Source organism: Vulpes lagopus, chromosome 4 (assembly GCF_018345385.1).
Source record: "Vulpes lagopus strain Blue_001 chromosome 4, ASM1834538v1, whole genome shotgun sequence".
Lineage (NCBI taxonomy): Eukaryota > Metazoa > Chordata > Mammalia > Carnivora > Canidae > Vulpes > Vulpes lagopus.
The window spans coordinates 71,259,080-71,284,461 of NC_054827.1; the positions used below are offsets into that span (position 1 = coordinate 71,259,080).

At 40.3% G+C, this 25,382-nt stretch overlaps 1 protein-coding gene and 1 long non-coding RNA gene across 4 annotated transcripts in view; one reads left to right on the forward strand and one right to left on the reverse strand.

The window, feature by feature from the left end:
* RGMB (repulsive guidance molecule BMP co-receptor b) overlaps positions 1–3,081 on the reverse strand; it is a 28,650-nt gene extending 25,569 nt beyond the window's left edge. The window contains exons 1-2 of one of the 3 annotated variants that reach the window (XM_041752538.1): positions 2,952–3,081; positions 1,924–1,999 (exon numbers count right to left, since the gene is read on the reverse strand). In XM_041752538.1, coding sequence (XP_041608472.1) covers positions 1,924–1,928 — 5 coding nt within the window. In that variant the 5' untranslated portion in view covers positions 1,929–1,999; positions 2,952–3,081. Of the gene's footprint in view, positions 1–1,923; positions 2,000–2,308; positions 2,777–2,811; positions 2,832–2,951 lie in introns of those variants that run through there. The other 2 variants (XM_041752540.1, XM_041752539.1) reach the window with 2 other exon arrangements.
* A 154-nt stretch (positions 3,082–3,235) lies between these two features.
* LOC121489474 overlaps positions 3,236–25,382 on the forward strand; it is a 60,224-nt gene continuing 38,077 nt past the window's right edge. The window contains exon 1 of the long non-coding RNA XR_005987345.1: positions 3,236–3,848. This is a non-coding gene — a long non-coding RNA (uncharacterized LOC121489474). The remainder of the gene's footprint in view (positions 3,849–25,382) is intronic.

Consider the following 25,382-nt stretch of genomic DNA (forward strand, 5'->3'; position numbering starts at 1 on the left):
AGGCTGCCGAGTGCAGCCACAGGAAAGCCCGTTGCGAGGTCGATGATAGGTTCCAATTTGTTATCAGTAGGTGTGAAGTGGTATCTAATCTCAGGAAGGGCTTCAGAGGCCCGGGAGCGGCTTGGGCCGCCCTGGCCATTCCTCCAAGGGGCTCAGGGCTGCCGTTTTTAGTTCACTTACAGCCAAACTGCAGCTCGCAACTGCACCCCTTCACTGCTCATAATCCCTGCTTTGTAATTTCGTATCAGCCACGGACACATCGATAGTCCACGTTACAATGTGCTAATCAATGGACGAGGTTATATAATCGAGGGCAAACCTTCGATCACTCGGCCTCACTCATTAGACACATTATGAACTGTGCAAACCACTAGGTCCCTAATGAAGGATGCCTATCTAGTTTTACTGTAACTTTTCTTTACTTACCTATTACATACTATGATGACTCAAGTGGTAAACACACCTTTCACTGCCCAAGATATAATCCAGGCCCTGGGTATATCCATAAATATGCTTAATAATAGCTTCAGAGTTGCCTGGAGAAATGACTTTTTGCCGGCCGAGTTATCTGATACGACTTTTAGGTAGTACTGGGGGGTGAATAGCAGGACACCCAACATTGACTCTCTTGCAACGACTACATGAATCGATGAACTAAAGTCAGTGAAATCCTGGTAGACATCTTTTCAAAAATCACCAAATCTAAACCGTTCTTCCGGCTCTTTTTCTAACAAAGAGTAAGGTGTTTCCTTTTCCCTAACCCTAGATTTAATTCGACACCTATAAAAGAAGCATGCCACCACGACCATACTTCAAAACACATCACCGAAAGTTAAGGATCAAATTCAGCTTAGTCGGGCTCTTTTCGCTGTCATTACTTTCCATCACTTCTCCCCCTGCCACTACTTCTCCCCCACCTCGTATCCTGTTCCTTAAAATACGCGGTGCTCTAAATTATCTTATCAATAGAGGGCGTCCTCGAGTCACTGCAAATTCTGGTATCGACAGGGTACTATTCTTTAGAGGGAAAACTTCAATTTTTTTCCCCCCGAAGGTGCTTTATTGCTCATCTGTTGTAAAATTTGACAAGCTCAAGATTTATAAGCCTAACAATTCATTTTTTATTACCACATAAGTGTTCGGCCAGCTAGAGTAAAAATGTTAATTTTCACAATTAAACCGCAAGGTGGTTCCTGTTTTCAAGACTTTAGGTCACTCGACACACTCACAGGGTGAATTCGGACTGTTAGCAAGATCCTGAATCGGCCTGGAGAGCAAGAGCGTCGCGAATGGTCGCTCATAGCGCATCCACACCCCCCCCCCCAACCCCCAGCTCCAATGCTGCAAGTGAGGAGGATTTTAAGATTCTATAACGAAAGATCTGGGGATTCCCCTCCCCACCCCAATAAAATCAATGACTTCTAAAAGTTTTACGTTTTAATCTGGAAAAAAAAATCGTGAAGTGACAGCTTGCCCAACTCACAAGATCACCCTATTTCCTGCCACTTGTACTCTCCCTCCCTTCATCTTTGTTTTCAGGGAGAAAAGGTGAGGCCAGAGCATCCCAATCAGGGGACACACGGCAGAGCATCCCACGGTCTGAACGTGCGAATGAACAGAATCAAAACACACGCCCGCAGCATGAAAGGCTTCTGAAGAAGACTCAGAGGTTTCTTTCGCTGACCCTATACGCGCCGTCTTTAGTTCCCTGTGAACACACCTCCCCTTTCCAGGAATCTAACGCGACGGTCCCCCTAGATCGCCCTAGGGCAGGGGAGCGAGGACTCAGACCGCGGTTGCGGTGTGTGCAGCCCCCTCTCGGGGCGCGCTCGCTGTCCCCCGGCCCAGGGTGCGCGCAAAGCGGGGGCCGAAGCCGCCCGAGTCCCGCAGCCCCGCAGCGAGCAGCGAGCGGATCGTACTTACATCATGCTTAACCCTTCCGCTCCTGGAGGGGGCTGGGCGGGATCAGGGGGCCCCCGAACTCTGGAGCACGCAGGACCTGGGTGCGAGAGAAGACCCCAGAGCCCGCAGTGAGCGCGGCGCCCCGGGCGGGAGAGGGCGCGGGGCGGGAGCTGGGCTCATCCCCCGAGCACCCCCGGCTGCGCCCCCCGATCCCCGCGGGCGCCGCGGCGGATCGCACCGCTCAGAGCGGCAGGTGCAAAAAGCATTTGGGAGCCGCTTGCCAGCGCGCGGAGGTAATGCGCTTCCTGTCCATTTATCTCAGGAAACCAGCGCAGCTTCTCTTCCAAACAAAATTAACCTCTCATTAGCCAGCCACTCACTCCCGAGAAGGCCTTAAAAGCTTTACCAGCTCGCTAATGTATTTAGGCTTTTCTTCCAGGCAAACGCAGCCGCGGTGGTGACTGTCATCAGCCCTGCGGGAGGGGGGGGGTGGTAGGAGGGGTGTGGGGTCCTCCGGACACCCCCGGGAGCCAACCGCTTAGGGCCCCCCTCCACCCTCCAGCCTCAAGTCAGGGAAACTCCGGCCCATCTGGATCCCACTTTGGGGAGCTCTGCAGGCCGGTCACGCCTGCACGGCAGAAGGAGCCCTGCAAGTTCCCACTAGTTTCAAGAGCGCCCCTCGGCTCCAGGCCTCAGCTCTCCCATCCCCAAGCAACGGGGCAGGGTCCCGGGGTGCGCGGCGCTGCCTGCCGTCCCCCGCCCCAGCCGGGCCCGCGGCGCTCGGGGAGGGGCCGGCGGCGGAGGGCGGGCTGCGGGCCAGCCCCTTCCAGGAGCCGACGGTCAACGTGGTTCCAGGTCTGCAAGGGGCGGCAACGGGGAGGCCCCCGCGAGCGCGGGGGAGCCGCTCACCCCGGGCGCCGCCGCCCCCAGGCCGGCGGATGGATGCCACACAGGTGGAGCGCGACCTGCGCAAGCCCGGCCCGCCGCCGCCCGCCGCCCGCCCCCACGTCCCCGGCCCACCGCAAACTCCGACAAAATAAACAGCTCACCACAGGCATTCCCTTGTCTGCAGCGCGACGCTTGCCAGCTGGGAAAATAAGCCGCAAGCCCCGCGGCGGGGGCCCGGGGAGCGCAGCGCGGCGGCCGCGCGTCTCCCCGCGGCGGGGGCCCGGCCCCCGGGCCGCCCCACGCCCCGCCCCGCGCCCGCCGAGCGCGCCCCCGCCGCCCGGTGCCTCCGGCTCTCCCCGCCCGGGTCTCGGAGCCGCGACGCCGCCCCCTGTCGGCGCCCCCCGGATCGCGCTCGGTTCCGGGGTTCTCCCCACCTCGTCGCCCCGCGTCCCGCACAAAGAGCCCTGCACGCGGCCAGCGCCACCCCGCCCTGTGCGCTCCCGCCGCAGCGGCCGCGTCCCGGCCCCCCCGGGGGTGGGGGTGGGGGCTCCCCGCGCCCCGCGCCCCGCGCCCCGCGCCCCGCGCCTCGGCACCTGCACAGAGGCGGCCCACCCCGCCCCCGCGCCTTTGCACGCCTTTCGCCCGCTGTGCACCAGCGGCCACGAAGGGCGCCCCCAACCCCCCGTAAGTGACCTCTGGGGGTCTCCCCGGTGTGCATCAACCGGGGGGTGTTCGCGGCGGGCACCGGCTCTGCACTGTCGCTGAAATAGGGAATCCCGGGGTCCTCCCTGTCCGCCTCGGGGGCCAGCGTGGAGGCTGACGGCCGACCCATGCCCAGCGCAACGATGTGCGAATTGCGGGGTGCGGGGGGGGGTGCGGGGGGGATTGAAAGAGACGTCTAAGACCCGGGTGAGGACGTGTGTCACGAGGAGCAAGCCCGCGACACGCTGGAGGAACGACAGTCACTTGAATCAGAGTAGACGGTGTGGCGAGCAGGAGGGGAGCAGTTAGCTTTCTCCCTATAGGCTCAGCTTCCGAGTTGGACGTGAGCATCACAGGTATTCAGCGGGAGCTCCCGGTGTGTGCGTGTGTGTGTGTGTGTGTGTGTGTGTCCAGGGAAAGGTCCAGGCATCTTGACTTAGGTATTACACTTTTTTTTTTTTTTTGGCTCCTGGGAAGTATCTTTGACTCTCTCCATCTCTTCTTCTCTTCGGCCCCCTCTCCTCCTTGTAATCTCCCGATCTAACGCTAGAGGCAGCATAGGGCAGCGTAAAGAGGACCGAGTGCCAATCCGGGGTGGGAAGGGGCTTGTCCTGACTTTCCGAGCAGGACTCTGGGGCAACCGATTTAATGTTTTTGAACTTAGGGGTCACTACCAAGAAAGAGTGTGCTAAGTGGTCTGGTTCCTTCTGGCTCCGAAATTAGGTGACAAGGGACGCCTCCTCTCACCCTCTATAGATTCCCTGTTAAAGTGTTTTCTCACCTTGCTTTGTCCTCTCCAAGTGCCAATCAAATTGGAAAAAAAAAATATTGGGGATGTTTTAAGTTAAATCTAAAATACATTGAAAAATCCTTATCTTCGTACTTAGAATAAAAAAAAAAAAACGCAAAACCAAAACTCAAACCAAAACCAAAGTCCCTCAGCTCCTGGTCAACAGAAACAAGGAATTTTTTTTTCTTTTTTTTTGAAACAAGGAATTTTAATGCCCCCACTTGCTTTGCCTTTGAAAAGCCACACCAGCAATCAGAAGAGCAGAACTTTGATTTAGAACCTAAAGACCAGTCTTATGTTTTTCTTTTTTGTTTTTTTGTTTTTTCCTTCTACCAACACAAAGACAAGCTGACTCGAAAAGTAGTGGTGAACAAGAGTTCAAAGCAAGCCGAGTGATCCATTTCCTAAAGCAGACCCAGTCCTCCAGCGCTTCTCTGCTAAACTGGCCCTGGACATCACAGAAAGAGTCACAATCCCCTTCTTCCACCCCTTCCCATAAATATTTATTAGGCAGTGGAACCTGGATGCTAACTTATAAATCATCGTGTAAATGCATTCATTAAATCAATATAGTTACCTTTTCCTCAGCCTCATGATACTTTCCAGGATTTTTGATTCCCTATCCAGTTTGGAACCTGTAGACTTAGCTCTTCCTCTGGGCAACCCGGGCTGTGTGTTTTCTTGGGATCTTTTCTGAAACCAAGACAAAAAGGGTGAAATTTCACAATGAAGTCTTAATCCTTAAGCAACAAATCTCTTGCTTCTTCAATGTCACCAAGAATTTCAGAATTGCTTAGCTTTCATAGCAATGCACACTTTAAAAAAATTATCCATTAAAGGGAACTCTTAAGCATACTTTCATTAAGGGAAAAAGGTTTTTTTAGACAGTAGCGGTGAAAAGATACTTTGAGCTTATCTAATTTGGTTGCTTTCATTTGTATTAGTAACCCACCTTCCCTCACCCTACCCCTGCCCACAGTCCCATTCATACATGCTAAAAACTGTTCTAATTGGAACGTGGATGTTCCATTAGTGAAAGGACGTAGCTAATTTTTTTCTTCCAAAATTCTTCATCTTGCTCAATGCTCCACTCCTTTTTTCTTATCTCTCTTTAATCTTTCTTTTTTTTCTCATACCACCCAATATAATCCAAAGATGGCAATAGAAAAGGGACAAGAAATCACTTTTCAGTAAAATCGATTTAGTTTTTGTCTATTGACTGTTAAGAGTCTTCTGATGATGCAACATGTATTTGTACCATCTTCTGAATTTCCACTTAAGTGTGATAGAACTTCAGTTTTCAAAATGTTCAGCTAATGTATACATCCAACTTTCCAGTTGTTAAGGTCATACATACATAGTTTGCTTACTTTTGATGTTTCTAAATTTTTCCTTTTGCAATTTGGGGGGGAGTCATCTCAATTATCAAGTAAGATACAAATCTGTTTTCTAGTATTTCTTATTTTGGTTTATTTGTATATTTTGTTGAAATTCTTCTCTAGTTTCAGATTGATTCACAATTTGACAATTCCTTTACTTATAATGTTTGAGATTCAAAATTACTGCTAATAAATTACACTATTTTATTTATTTATTATTTATTTTTTAAAAGGTTTTATTTATTTATTCATGAGAGACAGAGAGAGAGAGACAGAGACACAGACAGAGGGAGAAGCAGGCTCCCCATAGGAAGCCCGATGCAGGACTGGATCCAGGGACTCTGGGGTCACACCTTGAGCGGAAGGCAGCCGCTCAACTGCTGAGCCACCCAGGTGTCCCTAATATACTATTTTAAATATTAATAGTACTTAGAGTAAGCTTGGGAAGAAATAGAATATTTATTTATAAAAGAATGCTAGGAGAAATGCTACTTTCTACAAGGGATTAATAAAAATAGCTTATTTAGGTAAATGCTATTGAAGTTCATCAAGACCTCTTTTATTTTAGAGGGTCATTGTTTAAATTGAGTAACATCATAAAGGATCCAAGACCTACTCCTACTTTTAAAAGGATGAAAATTTGCTGTACTTTCCCCCTCTATACAAAGATGTAAGGTTGCTGTCTTGAACTATCAGTTCATATGACGGTTAAGGTAAAGAATTCTGGTAAATTGCAAATTTTAAAAATGCAATCTCTGGACACATAGCTATTGAACAAAGAAAATAAATAAACAAGAGAATATCAAAATATGAAAACTATTTCATTCTGTCAGCGATATAAGCCTAGTTTGCTAGAGAAATCCTGCAGTACTAAAGTATTCCTATATATGTACACAATAAAATAGGTAAATGAATGCATATTAAAATAATAAAGTCAATATTCAAGTCAAAATACAATAAAAAATGGACCATAATCTCCTTGAAGTGTCAGGATGAAAGCCATATTTTTTTGTCTGCTTGCTATTAGAAAATCTTTCATCGTGAACCTTTTGGCCACTCAGTGTAAAATAGTAGAACATGAAACTGCAGGGATTGGCCTTTTCCCTATTATATTTGTTGATTATTTCAATTGCAGTCATTATACACACACACAGTATCTTCTCTAGGTCTTGTAATATAAGTTTTAAGAGGCAAAGTATATATCCACTCTTTTACATTACATTTGCTCTATAAAAAACAAACTTCCAGAAGTTGGAAAATTATCTTTTTAGAGAGGTAAATAACTGCAAAGTTATTCTTCTATGAACCAATTTAGACCTACCATGGTAATTTATAGTTTCTTTTAGAGGCAAAATCTCTATCCAGATGCTCACTTGTATACATAGTGGCAAAAACATTATGAAAACATTACAGAGTAGAATACACTACTATCCTTGAAATTCCATGAAATTTAAGATTTATGGGAAATTGGATACCCTCTATCCTGATAGTTAATACTACCAATTAAGAATTTTAATTGCTGTGTTCTAATATAATAGATGATTATGTTTATGCTTCACCAATATTAGGGAAGGTTCCAAAAATATACATTTTAATTCAATTTAATAAATTGGAACAATAACGAGACCAGAGGAATCTGTTCAAATAATCACAAATACAAAAATAATAAGTCTTCCCCTCCTTCTGTTCTCATATTTCATCATTCCATCATTTCAAATTGTCCAAGCCACATAAAGAGGTTTGGGTAGTGTTTGTGCCAGAAGTAAGGCTAGACTCAAGCCCAAGAATGAACCCAGGGATGAAAACTGCATGTTTGTCAGAAGCTTGAATGAAATGAATCTGACTGAATTCAGGAGTGGGATTCGTTTCAGAAGAAGAGGCTAGTTTGGGAGTAGGAAAGGATCCTCAGAGGTCAGGCTCTTGCTGTTGAGTAGTAGTTAATGACTCTTCAGCTGTCCCAGTTGGGACTGTCCATCAACAAGGAATGTGAGGAATGGAGGAGCGATGTAGGGCTCTATGTGAATTAGAAGAAGCTTCCCTGTCCCCTGTGCCCTGGGGTGGGGTCCATGGGGGAGAGGAGATGCATGCCCCAGACCCCCTGTTTAAGCAATCAGCATCCAGGATACTTGCTCCTTGTTAAAGAAAGGATCTGATACTGACTAGATACAAATCCTGCCTTTTAATTTTTTCATTAATCAACCCATTTTTGAGTACTCACTAATGAGCCTTGCAATCTTCTAAATCCTGGGGATACTGCTGTAAACAATTCAGACAAGGCCCTTAAGAATGTGCATTCCGGTGGTGGTGGAAGAATAAAGAGGTTAAAAGTTTACAAACAGAAATAGCTTTAATAATGCTACAGAGTTTAAGGAATAGGGTGCTGTGACAAAGAGTAATAAGGCCGAAAAGAAGCCACCATTAGTGGAAGGGCTCTCTGAGATACCGCACCCGCCATGAAGGCCCAGAAGGAAAAGGGGCAAAGGGTTCCAGGCAGAGGTCAAAATCTCAAGGCATGACCAGTCTTGGAGTGTTCAAGGAACAGAAAAACCTAAAGCAGAGAGAGTACCTTCACCTGGGAGAATTTTTAGCAATTTACGCAGAGTTTTTAAATTCTCAGTTGGCATTTGAATAGGGGAGACTTCTTGGTTCGTCCCAAACCTCAGAAAGATTAAAAAAAAAAAAAAAGAGGTAGAGGGGCACCTGGATGGTTAGTCGGTTAAGTGTCTGACTCTTGATTTCAGCTTAGGTTGTGACCTTAGGGTCCTTGGATCGAGCCCCACATCAGGGTCCACGCTCAGCGTGAAGTCGGCTTGGGATTCTCTCTCTCCTCTTCCCTCTGCTCCAACCTTTACTCCCGCTATCTGTCTCTAAAATAAATTAATAAAATCTTTAAACAAAACAGAACAAAGCAAAACAAAACAGAGGGAGCATTTCTTTAATTATGAATAGGATTGACATCGGGTATCTGGCTCCCTGGAGATCTAACTGCATCCCTACAACCTCTCTCTGAAGCACAGATTATTGTTCTCATTTTCTAGAGGAGGAAATTTAAGTTAAAAGATTTAAAAACATGCCCAAAGATACATAATAAGTAGTTGGTACAGATTTTAAACTGAGTCTGATTCTAAGCTCCAGCTGTATCCTTTGGACTTCATTGTTCTGCATTATTTACTGGACAGTCTTTGTTGTTAGAATGCACACAGATTCATCCTAAAGTTTTTGAGCCACTGAGAAATCAAATTGGTGTCATTAATAGGTGAATTGAAAATGAACTGGTTGGAAAAGAAAAAAAACTTAAGAATTATTTTTAGAGGGGCACCTCAGTGGCTCATTCAGTTACGTGTCTGACCCTTGGTTTGGGATCAGGTCATGATTTCCCAATTGTGGGACTGAGCTCCCCATCCTGCTCTGAGCTCAGCATGGAGTTTTCTTCAGATTCGGTCTCTCCTTCCTACTCACTCACTCTCTTAAATAAATTCCTTTTTTTTTTTTAAAGAATTATTCTTAGAAATTTAAAATAAAACCTGTGGTCATCTTCTAGCCTGATCAAGAATCTCTCCTCAATAGGGCAGGGGGCTAGAGTCTCTAATTTCCCCAATTCACACTCTGCTACTCTGTACAGCTCTTACCAGGGGACTTGAATGAAAATTCTTGGCTTCATTGGATGCCCCGTAGCCTATGGCTTGATCTCGGAAGTACAGGTTTTGGTACACACTCCTTCAATGGGAGGCCTCTAAGTTTCCAATGAATTCACGAACAATTAATTTGTGGACATACTCTTGCCTGTTTTACAACTTAGCTAATGCCATTTCCTTACTATTCGGGGCCATGTGACTATGGCAATACATCAGGAGTGTCCGTGGTGCCAGATACACAGTAATACTAGTGTTTCCTACCACATTCAGAGCCTGGAAAGAGAACTGGGGGTCATGACGTGGCAAAAGTCCGACAGAGTCATGATGTAAAATAATCCAGGAAATCAGTGTGCAGCTTCATTACTGCACTCATTACTACTACAGACAGATAGCTAGCCTTGTTATGTCTACTTACTCATTCAATTAGTCGAGTTGGTTATCTGGCCAATCAATCTTTCAACAAATATTTATTTAACTCCTTGCTATGTGCCAACTCTCTTCTAGGTACTAGGGATATATCAATGAAAGAGAAAAGAGTGAGGAACTAAGAAATACACCAATGAATAAAACATAAGAATGCTTCTCCCTCTGAGAGAAGGAGAGAGTATACATAAGTATGAAGAGACATTCTAGACATTGTAGAGTGTATTTAGAGGAGTAAAGTACTCCGGGAAAAATAGAACATGATAGTGGAATATGGAAGGCTGGTTTGTATGCCCAGTTTTTTAAGGGGTGGATAGGGTGGGCTTCACTGAGTAAGACACATTTGAGCAAACCCTTGGAGAAGTTATTCAAATGACCTACGTATCTCATCTGAAGGAAGGGAGCTCAAGGCAGAGGCAAAAGCCAGGGCGAAGATTCTGAGGTGGGAGCATGCTTGACGTATTCGAGAAAAAGAAATGAGGCCAGTTTTGGTTGCCAGAACAGAGTGAGCAGGGCAGAGTGGTAGATATGAAGTCAGAGATATTATGGGGTACTGGGTTGCAGAGAACTTCTAGGCCACTGTAAGGATTCTGACTCCATTTAGGAGCCTCTGGAGAACCTTTGAGCATGACATTATCTGAAGTTCAGGAGTTTGCTCATCTCATGTTGTTTTGTTGAGAATATACGATAGCCGCTAGGCAAGGGTGGAAGCTGAGAGTCCATGGGATGGTTATTTCAGTAATCTATGGAAGAGATGACAGTGGCTCAAATCAATGGTAGTGAAGAAGTTGTTCAGAAGTGGCTAGATTCTGGATATGTTTTGAGTTCAAGTAAAAAAGATTTCTTCATAGATCATATGAGGGTGTTTGAGAGCAAGGGATGACTCTAAGGGTTGAGGAACATCAAGAATGATGAGCATCACTTGAACTAAAGGTTGAAATGGAGTTTTGGTGTCTGAGAGACAAAATGCACCAATTAAGGAGCTGATTTATTCGGCCTATTGCAATAGGGAGAAAGATTATTAATAAATAATTTATTATTTATTAATAAATAACAAGAAAGGGGCTTTGAGGGAGACTTTGAGGGAGATGCGGGTAGGCAAGAGAGTCATCAGGCTGTCTTATGGGAGGCATGAGGAGGGATGGAGAGGGCTCTTATCCGTGTCCTTGAGGAAGGGTGGAGGTGGGTTATTTTGGAATGTTTGATATCAAGGTGGTGCTTCGTGGTTATCCACTTCTTTTTTTTTTTTTTTTTTAAGATTTTATTTATTTATTCATGAAAGACACAGAGAGTGGGGCAGAGACAAAGGCAGGTGGAGAAGCAGGCCCCCCGCCAGGAGCCCAATGTGGGCCTCTATCTTAGGACTCTTAGATCCTGACCTGAGCCAAAGGCAGATGCTCAACCACTGAGCCACCCAGGTGCCCCTATCCATTTCTTTGGATGCAAAAGAGTGGGAGCAGGGGGCTCAGGTAAAGTTAAATTTTATCTGGGGGGAAAAGTAAGAGTCCAGTTTTGGATTTATTAGGTTTAAGATTTCTGTTAGAATTCCTCGTGACAATCTCTTCAATATTTTCTTGTCTGCCTCAAGATATTTGCTATATCTAGCCCTAAATCCTCATACTGCGTGTAAAAATATGTGATTGAATAATCAATCTTATTTCAGAATGCAGAGGAAGTCTCTGAATTATGTTTTTTCTTATGCAAGCATTTTCATCTTTAACAGCATTCGTATTACTGAACGATTTATTTTAATGAAATTGGAGCCAAGTTTTCCTTTGTCTGACACTTGAAGTATTGCAGGTCTCGGTGATAGGATTCATGAATCACGAAAGACTGCTGGGTACTCGTCAGGATTGATTTCATATTCCCACCTCTCATATGTATCACATGTTCTCTCCCCTGTGTGCACTTAGATGTCCAGTAGAATTAGAGAAAACCATAGCTTTCTTTAGTAAAGTCTCCTAAAGATATGTGAAAATCTTTTTTTTTTTTTTTTTTTTTTTTTTTTTTTAATTATTTATGATAGTCACAGAGAGAGAGAGAGAGAGAGAGGCAGAGACACAGGCAGAGGGAGAAGCAGGCTCCATGCACCGGGAGCCCGATGTGGGATTCGATCCCGGGTCTCCAGGCTCGCGCCCTGGGCCAAAGGCAGGCGCCAAACTGCTGCGCCACCCAGGGATCCCCTGTGAAAATCTTTTTGATGACTATATACAATCAAAGACTTGAAATGGTACATTTGGTTATAGTGTTAGAGGTCATCGATTTAGATTTTCACCAAACATCCTACCCCTCATGGAGTGCCTCACATTTCATAACAAGAAATGTAGCTGCCTTTTGGGAAAGAGACTGGAAATTGCAGACTTCAAATTATATGTATGAGGAATGAGAAGAGAGCGAGGATATAGAAGTTTTAGGTAGGAAGGAATACATTATATGTAGAAATCTTAAAAGTTAAATTTAAGGCACAAAAGACAAAAAGAGTTAGATCAAACTGTAGCAAGAACTTGTGTGAAATGTAAGAAAATATTCTTAAAATTTATTTTTTGTTTATTTATTTATGAGAGAGAGCGAGCGAGTGAGCACAAGTGGGAGGGTCAGGGAGAGGTAGAGCCAATCTCAAGCAGATTCTCCACTGAGTGCAGAGCCTGACATGGGGCTCGATCTCAGGACCCTGAAGTCACCACCTGAGCAGAAACCAAGAGTTGGGTCCTTCAAGGATTGTGCCACTCAGGTGCCCCATAACTAAATTTTCTTAATTAACAATGGAAATGAGGCTCAGAAACTGGTGCAAGCTCTCACTAATATATGGTCTCACCCTCACAACGATCCTACAAACCTAGATATTATTATTTTCTGCATTCTACAGATCAGGAAATTTAGAAGGTGGGGTAACTTCCCGTGTCATGCTCTTTCCTGTGAACAGTAGGAAGCTGAAGAATATAGTATTCTGACCCATGTCTCTCTCTGCCTATAAAATCTCTTGGCCGTCACACTGAGTACTACTTTCTATTTATGTATTATTTAAGAGTTTTATCATTTTTACTTTGCTGTCTTTTGTCTAACAACTTCCTGTAGCCTTTTTATGGGAGGCATTTCTTTCCTAGCCTTCTACTAATTCTTCTCTTTGAAATGTTACAATCAATGTCTCTTTTATTACATAATACTCCTAGAATGAACTTCAGTTGGTACTAAACCAGAGCAATGCAAATAAAACTCCTTAATTGTGTTAAACACTATACTTAATGAAGGATAAAATGTATTATTGAATTTTTGTGTTGGTGACACATTATTGACATCTTTCATTTTTCTCATGTTCTTCTGTGTTCTGTTCTCATTAGTATTTTGTGGTTCTCACTGCTTTCTATGTGAGCCATGTCACTGTTTTCCTTTATTGAATAAATCATTTTTATTGTTTTTCACCTCTTTCTCCCAAGTTCTCAGGCTCATATTCTATTTTAATCCTAATTTTCAAAACCAGCACAATTCTTCCAATCACTTATAAGTTTGATTACAATTAATTTCTTCACTCTCAACTTTTAATGAAAGTGCTAAATAATACTAGCTTCTAAAGGACTTGCATGAAACTCTATTTAGTGTTTTCTCCCAATCAGGATATCTTACGTTTCTAAGTACTTTCTGAGCTTGTTTTTTTTTTTTTTTCTCCTGAAATGGCTTTTTAAAGTTTTAAATTTTATTTATTTATGTATGTATTTTTTAGCAATATTGTCTCCCCAGTAGTTCAATTTCAATTTCTCCCATCTCTTGTCACAGAAGAAATTACATATCCTACATATTGGCTTGAATAGTAATTCATAGGTAGAGCTATTTGGCTATTTTGGCCAAAATCAAGGGGCTTTTGGTCACTTTTCTTTTCCAGCTGCCAAAATGCTAAATGCCTACAAGGGTTTCCTGCAAGAGCTAACTTAAGAAACATATCAGGCTGTGTATACCTGCAATACTCAGAACCTGGTGACTTCCAGCCATGAATCCTGGAACTGGTCAACACTGGGTAATCCACTGAGCCACAATGAAATCAAGAAGCTGGTTGCATGCTATAGCTCAAATTTATGAGAAAGAGATAATTTAACATGTCATGGAATCATCCCCTCAAATTTGCCTTTCTAACACTTATTGCATGGAATCTGAGCCTCGGCATATCTTTTGGTTTCTCTCTACTTCTTTGGAAGGCACTCCATTTTACCTCACTGATTTTTCTTAAACTGTTAAGACTGATGGCAAGCAAAATGTCAATGAAATGCCATTTTCTAATGTGAAACTTCTAGTTTCTGTTTGGGTTTCTGCCAGAATAGATTTATTATGAGTAAGTTCTCAAGTCAATCTTTCTCTTTTCTTAAAAATAATAAAATGCAATTTTTCTTTCTTTCTTTCTTCTTCTTCTTCTTTTTTTTTTAAGATTTTATTTATTTATTCATGAGAGACACAGAGAGAGAGAGAGAGAGAGAGAGAGAGAGAGAGAGAGGCAGAGACACAGGCAGAGGGAGAAGCAGGCTCCATGCTGGGAGCCCAACGTGGGACTTGATCCTGGGTCTCCAGGATCAGGCCCTAGGCTGAAGGCAGTGTTAAACCGCTGAGCCACCCAGGCTGCCCCCCACCCCCGCCCTTTTTTTTTTTTTTTTTAAGATTTTATTTATTTGAGAGAGAGCATGAGCAGTGGGGTGGGGGTGGGGGGATGGAGAGGCAGAGGGAGAGGGAGAAGCAGATTCCATTAAGCAGGGAGCCCCACGTGGGGCTCAGCCCCTGGGATCATGACCTAAGCCAAAGGTAGACTGAGCTGCCCAGAAGCCTCTTCCTTTCCTTTCCTTTTTTTCCTTTCCTTCTCTCTCTTTTTCTCTTTCTTTCTTTCTTTCTTTTTCTCTTTCTTTCTTTCTTTCTTTCTTTCTTTCTTTCTTTCTTTCTTTTCTTTCTCTCCCTCCTTCTTCCCTTCTTTCCTTTTTTTGTGATTCTTCAGAGACTGTTCCTGATTAGAAGGGTTAAAAAATAATTTGACATTTTAAATCAAGTAGGAAAAGGATTTCTGTTAAGTACCTTTTGTGTGTGTGTGTTAAGTACCTTTTATTACTGTCCTTTGTTCAGAGAATATCAGGTAATTGGGAGATCACGTGGAAGTTTCCAATCATCTACCTCCCACGTCTGGTTTGACAATATGCAGTTTGCATCTTCATATTATAATTTAGAGCTGTAAGAATCCATGCTATTTTTGAAGTGAATGATGCCATAGTTGTTTTAGGTTTTTTAAAAGATTTTCGTTATATCACAACCGTGACTTTTTTTACTGCTTCATAGAAGAGTTCTAAGCTTGGTAGTTTTTTATAACTACTCTATAAATAAAGTTTTTGTTGCTGTCCAAGACCTACAAAATAATAGATGGTTATTAATTATCAGATTATTAATGATAATAGATTATCATTTATTAATCATCTATTATGTTTATCTATAATATAGATCATAATACAGATAAGTATATAATACTTATCTATCTAAATAACATTATCCATCCAAATAATATAGATAAATATTATAGATAAAAATAATAATCTATTATAATTGATAATCTGATAATTTATTAATCATTTATTATAATTTATAATCATCAATTTTTTGTAGGCCCTGGACATCAACAAAAACTATTTATAGAGTAAGTAAATAAGTATTTATATAGGGGAACAATTTTTTGGTTTATTAAACACATTTCACTAATAAAACTACTTAAATAATCATTCCTAGGATGACAAACAGTAAAAGGAAATAAATGATGTAACATCAAAAATATATATATATCTGTAACAGATGAAGTATAATATATCTGTCAGCTTTTTGGTATGCAGATGAGCCTGAAGGAAATATATTATTCAGAAAAATGCTCACTGTGAAACACTTGGTGCCGGAAGAGCAATTCACTTTACTCTCTATTTATGATACTCAGCTCTCTACTCTTTAGTGGCATGTATTTTTATTAGTTTGCATTATGCAGCATTTTCACAAGCCAGAGACACAAAGATTCACTGAAACAAAGCAAACAGGAAAGCGGATAGGTAGACAGAGAGAATTCGGAATATTCAAGATCTTACTAAATAGACTGGTTACATGCTGTAGCTGAAACCTATGAGAAGGAGACAATGCAGAATTTAACAACAGCTTTTCTGAATGGAACATATCAGGGCTAGCTTCAATGGTCCAGATTAATTTGCTGGCTTGTCCTTGTCATATTTTTCCTTCCTGAAATAAATTGCCTTTTAGCTGGCATTTTCCTGCTGAGACCATACATAACTGTGCGCTTAGATGGGATTCAGGGGAGAATGAAAAGAGATGAAAAGTTTTCTGCATAACGCAAGACGAAATTAGAGTCTGTGCTCTGAACATCAGAGCCTACAGTTGACGTGTTTCCTCCCCCCTGAATAGCAGAAGTGGATCTCTGAACAAGCAGCGGCGGCATCAACAGGGAACTTGTTAACAATGCATAGTCTTAGGTCTTATCCTGGACCTACTGAATCAGAATCTCTGAGGATGGGGTCCGGCAACCTGTGTTCCAACAAATCTTCCTAGTGCTTCTGGTGCATGAGGACTTTCAGGCTGCCTCTTGCTACCTGCAGTGTGGTTCTTAACCCAGCAATGAAGGTATACCTGGAAGCTATTAAGAAATACAGACCTCAGACCCATGAAATCAGAATATACATTTTAATCAGATCTTTAGATGATTTCTCTGCTCATTAATGTTTGGAAGGGCTAGCCCTTCTGTTCTGGTGTTCGGCCTTGGGTGCACAGCAAAGCCACCTGGGGATGTTTAAGACTACCTTCAGAGATTCTGATTTAATGGGTATTTTGTCTGGACACCAGGGATTTTTTCAAAGCTCGCAGGTAATTCTAATGGGCAGGTAAGGTTGAGAACCACTGCTCTGAGCCCTCAAACAGTTTATTTACCGATAAGTTTCTTTATAGGATTCCCAACAGTGTAGGGGAATTTAATCTTGAGCTAAATTAATAGAAGATCCCAGGTAAGAGAGGTGATTATTTCACCTTATTCTGAACAATCAGATCCCACTCACAGCACTGCCTTCAGCTGTGGGCTCCCTTCTGGAGAAGAATGTAGAAAAACTAGAGCATGTTCAGAGGGGTGGGACCAAGGGAAGCACTGCAAATCATTCCTGTGAGAAAAGGTTACAGGAATTTGTAGTTTAGGCAGCCAGAAGGCTCTTTTAATCATAAATCAGATGTTATCACTCTCATGCCTGTCACTTGCCATTGCACTTGGAAAGAAATTTAAGCCTTTTACCAAGTCCCTACATGATCTCGTACTTCCTACCTCTTTCACCTCATCTCATAACCCTCTGCTCCTCCCATTTCTCACTCTCTTGGGTCAAGTTGCTTCCTTTATGTTCCTTGATCATTTTGAGAGTTTTCTTATTTAAGAGTGAATTCATTCTATTCCTTTTTGCTTAAAATGCTTTCCCCTTGGCTTTCTCAATTCTTCAACTTTCATGTTTACTCAGATATGGTGCCTTCCCTATGTACTCAGTCTCTCCCAAAACCTTTCTGTAACAAAAGACTACTTGGGTTCTTCTGGATATCTGCTGTGATTGGTAATTATCCTGTTTACTTATTTATTTTCTGTTTATGATCTTCCTCCCTAGGATGTGGATTTGATGAGGACAGAGATCTTACTGGTCTTATTTATTACTATATTACCAGTGTTTAGAGAAGCGCCCAACACCGAGTAGGGGGTAAATAATGATTCACTGACTTAATGAAAAATGAAGGAATAGAGAAGACCTTGGGTACCATGATAGTTATTTTTAAAAGTTTCAAGAATTGTAACTGGAAAGGTGTTTAGATTTGAATGGCTTCAAAGGCTATCCCTGAAGCCAAAACGTTAACATTGTAGGGGAGCCAATAGAAAAGAAATTTGGAAAACTGAAAGGAGCAAGAGGCAGCAAGAGGGAGACATTGTCCTAAGGTGCATGAGTACAAGTTTCAGCTGAGTGGCATTTGACAGAGTTGTCAAGGAGGTGACTTGAGCATTCAGAAGGTCATTGGTTTCAAGGATCGCTGACATCTTATTCAATCTCATGAGTCAAGAGAATGAGAAAGGAGGAGGGCTGCTATGGACAGAGGTATTGTCAATATTGAGAAGACAGAGAACATCGCTGTATTGCAGTGGAGAAAGGCGGAGACATATCAGAACTCAGTCACAAGACCTGAAAAGGACTAGACTAGAACCTGATTTTGTGTGTGTGTTAGAGCAAACAGCTCTATGCTCATCACCACTGTCATTGTACAATATCACAATTAATATTTTCAGAGTGACATATGGTCCTTTCTTAAAAAGTGTGACATGTTCCTTGTCATGTTTCATTTTGTAAAAATATTGTAAATGTTGCATATTTATTCATCATTTATCTGTACTATTTTGATGACTTTTGAGTGTACATCCTATAAATAATTATGAAAACATATGAGTATCCTTGTAGTAAAATTTTGGGCACCTTTATGACTATGCTATAAAGACAAATTCCCAGTAATGCAAATGTTAACTTAAAGGGTATTCAGATATTTAAGACTTTAATAATTGTTATTTATAATGAAAAACTTGAATCAATATTCGTTGTATAAGGAATCAGGTAGATAAGTGATTTATTTTGGAAAGAATTCCACTCAAGATAATTAAGAGTTTGGGTATATAAAATTATGAAATCAACTTTCAGAAAAAAAAGCCAGCCATCTGGAAATATCTATTCACCAAGGGTCCCCTCGCTGTCTACATTTGTGTACATGAATTTATATTACTTGAACAGAAATGGTTAATACTGAGATAATCTACATATAATCTCATTGGCCTTATCGGCGCTGTCCACTCTGTCAGCAGAAATGCATTGTCATAATTAAACTTCGCTCTTTTCTAGTAATAAAAAAGAGATCAGTGGGCTAAGATATTTCACTCATTGATCTGTACAGTATGTATGCATCAAAAACATGTTTCGACGATTCATTCTGATACTTATTTTCCTGATGTTTCCAGTCAGCAAATCTCATCAGAAAGGTTCAGCAGAAATTCCACAGGAAGGCCTAGGACCTTAAGTAATTAGTGAGAGAATGGTACCAACTAACTATTAAGGTAATTTCTAGAAGATAGCTCTACCCTACATTGGATATTCAGCTGTTTCTTTTTTGTCGTTTCCATATGCTTTGTTATCATTAAATTGTGTATCAATGAGCTCAATGCTGGCAACTAATTTGGGCAATTAATTACTGAAATGGCTGATGGTAGCACTAACAGAGAATTAGAGTCTGGCTAATCAACATGTTCACAGCAGTTAAATTATAGTTTACCATTGCTACTGTCAGTTACGTTGTTAGAACTCTGGAGGAGGATTTCTAAACTAGCTGATAACACGCTATGTGCTTTTTTTCTGCACTGGAATGAAATTATCAGTGGTCTCTCTGAGTCCTTCTATCTTCTAGGTTATGTTTAATTATCTGTGTTCTTCACTCTACTTAGTCCTTGGCCAAAATTTGTTGTTTTTACTTTATATCCTGAATTTGGTCTTCTTTTTTTTTTGTGTGTGTGTGTGTGTGTAACTACAGTTTTCCATTATATCCTCATTACCACTTGCATGAATTATTATTCAAAACTTATTGGGAATGGAATTGAAAAACTAATAATTGTTGAGGACTTTCTGTAAGCGAGGCATCATAGAAACATATGTTCTAACATTTACTTTTCAGCATAATCATGAAAGTTATATTACTCCTATTTAACATATAGGGAAACTGAGATGCCAGCGTATTCTATACTGTGGTTAAGTAGCGGGTTGGAACCCAGCTGGGCTTGCTTTACAGCTCTCTCCACAGCACTACACACACTATCTTTACGATTACATTGAGTGCCTACTATGTTCCAGAAATTAAATTGTGTATGAAATGAATAAGACATAATCCCTTACCTGGGATACCTCATATTTCAGAAGGGAAGCAGGCCTACACACAAATAAGACCATTCTGGAACACAAGCACAAGTATTTAGGAAAAAGTAGAATGAGCAGACTTAGAAAATAAGGAGGATGGTTCAGAGAACCAGGAAGCATTCACAGATGAGGGAAGAGAAAAGCAAGAGATTTATCAGTAAGAACTCACAAGGGCAGAGAAAATGAAAGATTGTGTGATATGGGGAAAAAATGCTATAGTTCCCTCTATTTTGCTGAAAGCTGAGTGTCAAAATAACACTGTGGGGCAGACACAGCTGGATTCAGGGGCTCAACTAATGTCAACTGGAGCTGGGGTTTCCCTTTCTCTCAGTTCTGCATTGTTTCTGGTTGACTTTGACCCTAAGAGGGTCTCCCCTCATGATCAGCAGCAGCTGTTAATCTTTTGTTTTCAAATCCTATTTGCAAGAGAGTGAGAACCTCTGACCCCTGATTCTTAGAATTATCTTCATCTCTAATTGGGCCAGGTTCCCATCACTGAACAAATTGGTACTGGCCAGGGTAAGGTGCCATGCTGACTGGCTTCAGTCTGTGTCACACGTTATCCGTAAGCTATCTGTGGAGGCTCCCCTGGAACCCACGTGCTGAGAGGGAGGGGAACTATCACCAGGGCACCGACACCAGCAGAAACACCAGTGGGTGCTGGGTGGTAAAAACAGCCATTTGCCAAAGTCATTGTTCTGCAAAGTCTCATGTTCCCGTTTCAATTCAGATCCAGTCAGAGGCACCAATGCCTTCATAATTCAATTCCATTTAACAATCCATCACCCAGCACCTGTTTTATGCCTGGCCTCGTGTTAGGCCCTGGAGAAACAGCTGAAAAAGACACGGGTCCTACTTTCAAGCAGTTCATAGGCAAGAAAGCAATCTCTCTTATCTCTAAATGACTAACTTACATTTTCTTGTATTTGGTTGACATAATTTAATCTCCAGCCTCATCAGTATTGTCTGCTTTAGACAGTAAGCTCATAGGAGCATGCTCTTCTTAGCTCGTTTTGTAGTAGGTCTCAGCTTTTCACGCAACTGCTTTTCATTGAAGAGGATTTCAATGGACATTGCTTTCCCAGGGGCGAAGAGGACATTGGGAATTCATCAGGTTTATCTCTTAGCTTCAAGTAGTGTCACACACATTGGTGACAGGTCAAAGCAATGCGAAGGAACTCAACGACCTTCATCATGCACTGCATTACTATTTAACTACTTTGTTCTTAAAGCACCTTTGTTCCTTGTTCTTAAAGTGCCTAATTAAAAAAAAACCCCAACATCTGTCATATAAATGGTCAGATTTTACATATTTTTGTGATGCAGCCCATTTTGTCTTAAAGCTTAAAAAAAGCTTCCATCAAAGCAAATGCCTTGTAGCATGACCTCCTGATGCAATTCAATCACATTTATTTATTTATTTTTAAAGGGACTTCAGGAAACACATTAGAGTCAACGATTTTGTCTGTTTTGATGTTGATAACCTGTTCACTCATGAAATAGTTAAGAATCTGACTTATTTGCTATATGACTTAAACAATGCAAGGTCCCAAAGGAAATGTATTTTCTGTTTATCTTAATTATTATTTGTAGCTCCCCAGATCCAGGTCTTTGTAAATGGTTCTTGCTCTCTTTCTCTCCAACGTCCATCATGACTTTTGTGGTTCCTTATCCTCCTCCCTCCTCATTTATCTCCTCAATTTTCCATTTCCTTTTGTGTCAGCCTTTGTGTGATAACTGAATTTTTGTGTGACTGGGGTCTTCTGTTTTTCCTCTTTTCTTCTCATCTCATGTCTGTTAGTGTCTATCTGTATAAGTAAGTATACATATGCACATGCCTACTTACATACAGATACATGTTTGCCAGTATATATTTGTCTATTAAGCTTTATCTAGTTAAAACAAAAGCACTGAGTTTAGAAAGACAAGCTCGAATACCACCATTTCACAAAGAGGGAGCAGAGTTTAACTGATTGGTCTGCAATCTCCTAATTAGTCAGCTCCTTGGGAAACAGTAGAAAAGTTCTTCTTGATGTATGTTCCTAATAAAGGTAATTAAAAGTTTTTAATTTCTATGTTTATACCTATGCTATTAGGTACATACAGTTCATGAATATTATTTCTTCTTGGTGGAGTATTTCTTTTATTATTATATAGATTTCTTCTTCTTGGTTAATGACTTTTGACCTTATTTTGCCTGATGTCGATATTGTTACTCAAGCTTCTTATAAGACTAGTATTTTTTTTTTCAAAATTTTATTTATATACAAGTTAGTTCACATGCAAGGTAGTATTAGTTTCTGGAGTAGAATTTAGTGATTTATCAGTTGCATATAACAACCAATGCTCATTACATCAAGTCCCCTCCTTCTTACCCACCACCCAATTATGCTATCCCCCCCACCCATCTTCCCTCCAACAACCCTCAGTTTGTTCTTTGTTTTAGTTAGATATTTTGAAAGCAGGGTATGAGTTGAAATTAAAGAAAAATCAACTGATAATTGCTATAATTAGAACTATTAAACTTTTTTGGTGGCATTTCAGATACTGCTTATTTCTAACTATCTTAACTTTGTGTTTTGTGGTTGTTGTTCTTTTTCTTTTTACTTTCCTTGCTTTCTTTTAAATTGATGAAATTTTCTTAATCATTGGAAAGCTATAACTTCTCTTTTTATTGTTTTAGTGTTACTCTTAAATGTAAAGACACATTTTTAATTATAAGTTCTCCTAAACAGGGCTTCTATTATTCAGTATTTCTGTTCTTTTCCTGAACATGAGAAGGTTTTAATATGCTTTAAGTATGCATTGGGAATTCTTCTGCAATCTTATTATTATTTAGATCTTTGTCTTTACCAGTTTAACCCTACAAATTTGGTATTTCTATTTTAATATTATTAAAAAAGCTGACATTTCTTCAACTTCTGTGGTTTGTATTTCTTTTTGTTATGTATTTTCTTTAATAGTTTTTAGTGTAGGTGCATGGACAGTAAGCTCTTGTAGTCTTTCAATGTCCACAATTTTTTTGTGTGTGTAACTTTCACTGCTAAATATTGGTTTCAACTATGTAAAAGCTTCTAAGTTGATATTTTATTTTTTTGTCTAATTGGTATATCAGTGATGGAGAGGGGTATTAAAATCTCCAATGAAGATGGTGCAATTTTCTATTTTTCTGTCAATTTTGATTTATATATTTTGAAGGACTGCTATTGTGTCTTTCTAATGAATTAAGCCCTTTATCATCATGAAATTCCCTTTCTTCTTTAGCTTTTGTAGTAATCTTTTTCTTGTTTTCTCTTTTACCTGATAATATAGACACCCCAGCCTTCTTAGGTGTACTGTTTGCATGGTACATCTTTTCCATTCATTTACTTTGATTTTACATTTTTACATCTTACTTTCTATCTTCATTTTTTAGTATAATGTGCATCTTAGATTGTATATGATTTTTTAATCCATTCTGAAAATCCCTGCCTTTTAGTTGGAGTGTTTAGTACATTAATGGTTAATTAAATTATTATGGTAGACTTAGGTCTACCATTTTGTTATTATTTTTTTTTAAATTATTTATTTATTTATTTGATATAGAAAGAGAGCACAAGCAGGAGGAGTAGCAGAGGGAGGGGGAGAAGCAGCCTCTCCCCTGAGCAGGAGGCCCAGTGTTGGGGCTTGATCCTAGGACCCTGGGATCATGACCTGAACTGACTGAGCCACTCAGGCACCCTTTGTTATTTGTTTTTTGTTGGTTCCTTCTGATATTTTTGGTTGTTTTGTTTTGTTTATTTCTCTGTCCCTTCTTTTCTGCCTTATATGGGATCATTTGTATATTTTTAGAATTTCATCTTAATTTATCTATTTTTTAAATTTATAGCTTTGCATTATTTCTTTTATGGGTGCTCTATAATTACATCCTTAATTTTTCACAATCTTCTCAGAGTTAATATTATACCACTTCACATGAAATGAAGGTTTCAAAACTATAGGTTTATCTACCCCTGTTGCTTATGCTACAGTTGTCATTATATATTTCATTATACTTTTGAAACCTACAAGACATTGCTATAATTTTTGCTTTAAATAATCCTGAGTTTTGAAGAAATTAAAAGGAAATACTACTCTTAGTATCTATCCAGATATTTACCATTTCTTGTATTCTTCATTCCTACCTGAAGATTTAAGTTTCTATCTGCTATCATTTCTCTTCTGCCTCAAGAACTACTTTCAGTATTTCTTGTGGTACAGGTCTGCTGGCAATACATATTTTTGGTTTTCTTTTATTTTATGGAAAAATGTCCTTATTTTGCTTTCATATTTGGGAAAATTTTCACTGGATATGGTATACTGAATTGGCGGTTATGTTTTCCCCCCAGATTTTAAAGATGTTTTTCCACTGTTTTCTGGCTGTCAGAAGCTTTAATAAGCTAATGGCAGTTCAAATTGTTCTTGCCCTACATGTAATGTGTCATTTTCCTCTGGCTACTTTCAAGATTTACTCATCATCTTTGGTTTTCAGCAGTTTTTAAATTTTTTTATTATTTTTATTTTTATTTTTTCAGCAGTTTGATTATCATGTATTCATATATAGTTTTCTTCTGAATCTTTAATTTTAAATTTTTATCAAACCTGGGAAATTTTTTAATATTTCTTTTTCAAGTTTTTTTTTTTTTTTTCTATTTTATTGTCTATTGCTGTGACTCCACTTCTGTATACACCTGGTAGGCCTTTTCATATTGTCTAACAGGTCCCTGGAGTTCTATTTATTTTTTTCAATGTTGTGTTTTTGTTTTTGTTTTTTTAAATTTTATATCTTGTTTTTCATACTGAATTATTTCTGTTGACCTACCTTTAAGTTCATTGACTTGTTTCTGTTGTCTTCATTCTGCTATTAAATCCATCCAAATATACTTTTAAAAATTATAGATATTATATTTTTTGGTTCTAGAATTTCCATCTTTTAATATATTTCTCTGCTAAAATTTATTGTGTACATATTTTCCTTTATGTACTTGAACATAGTTATAATTAGCTGCTTTAAAATCCTTGTCTGCTACTTCCAATTTATGATCATCAAGGATTGCTCACTGTTTATTATATTTTTCTCTTGAAAATGGATCATATTTTCCTGGTTGAGTAATTTTGGGATTTTATCCTAGATATTGTGAAATGTTATGTTGTGGAAACTGTTATATTCCTCCAAAGAGTGTTAACTCTTGTATTTTAGCAGACATTAATTTGGTTGGATTCATAATGCAAACTGGCTATTGGGAAGCAGCTCAAATCTTACTTGGGTTCTATCTTTAGTGGGGTCTGTGCAATGCATGAGTGGTTCAGGAATTAGGCAGAGGTTTGTGCAGAGTCTATATACAAAATTTAGGAATTTTCTTATCTGGTTTCTTTTTCTCAGAATTATCCTCCTTTCAACTTTCTACTATTTGTGATTTCTTTGAACTCTGTCCTTAGGTTCTTCAGGTGAAAAAGATTTTGACTTTTCCTATCGAAGTCTTAGCCACCTTGTACAGCATCAACTTCTATTTGCTTTTAGGCCAACAGCTGTAAAAAATAGGGACCTCAGACTTTGCTTTGGTTCTCTCTCTGGTACCTTCAGATTGTTGCTTTTTGTATTTTGTTCAGAGTTCATAGTTGTTATTTGCAAAAAAGTAAGGTGTGGTAGGAACTTACAGACCCA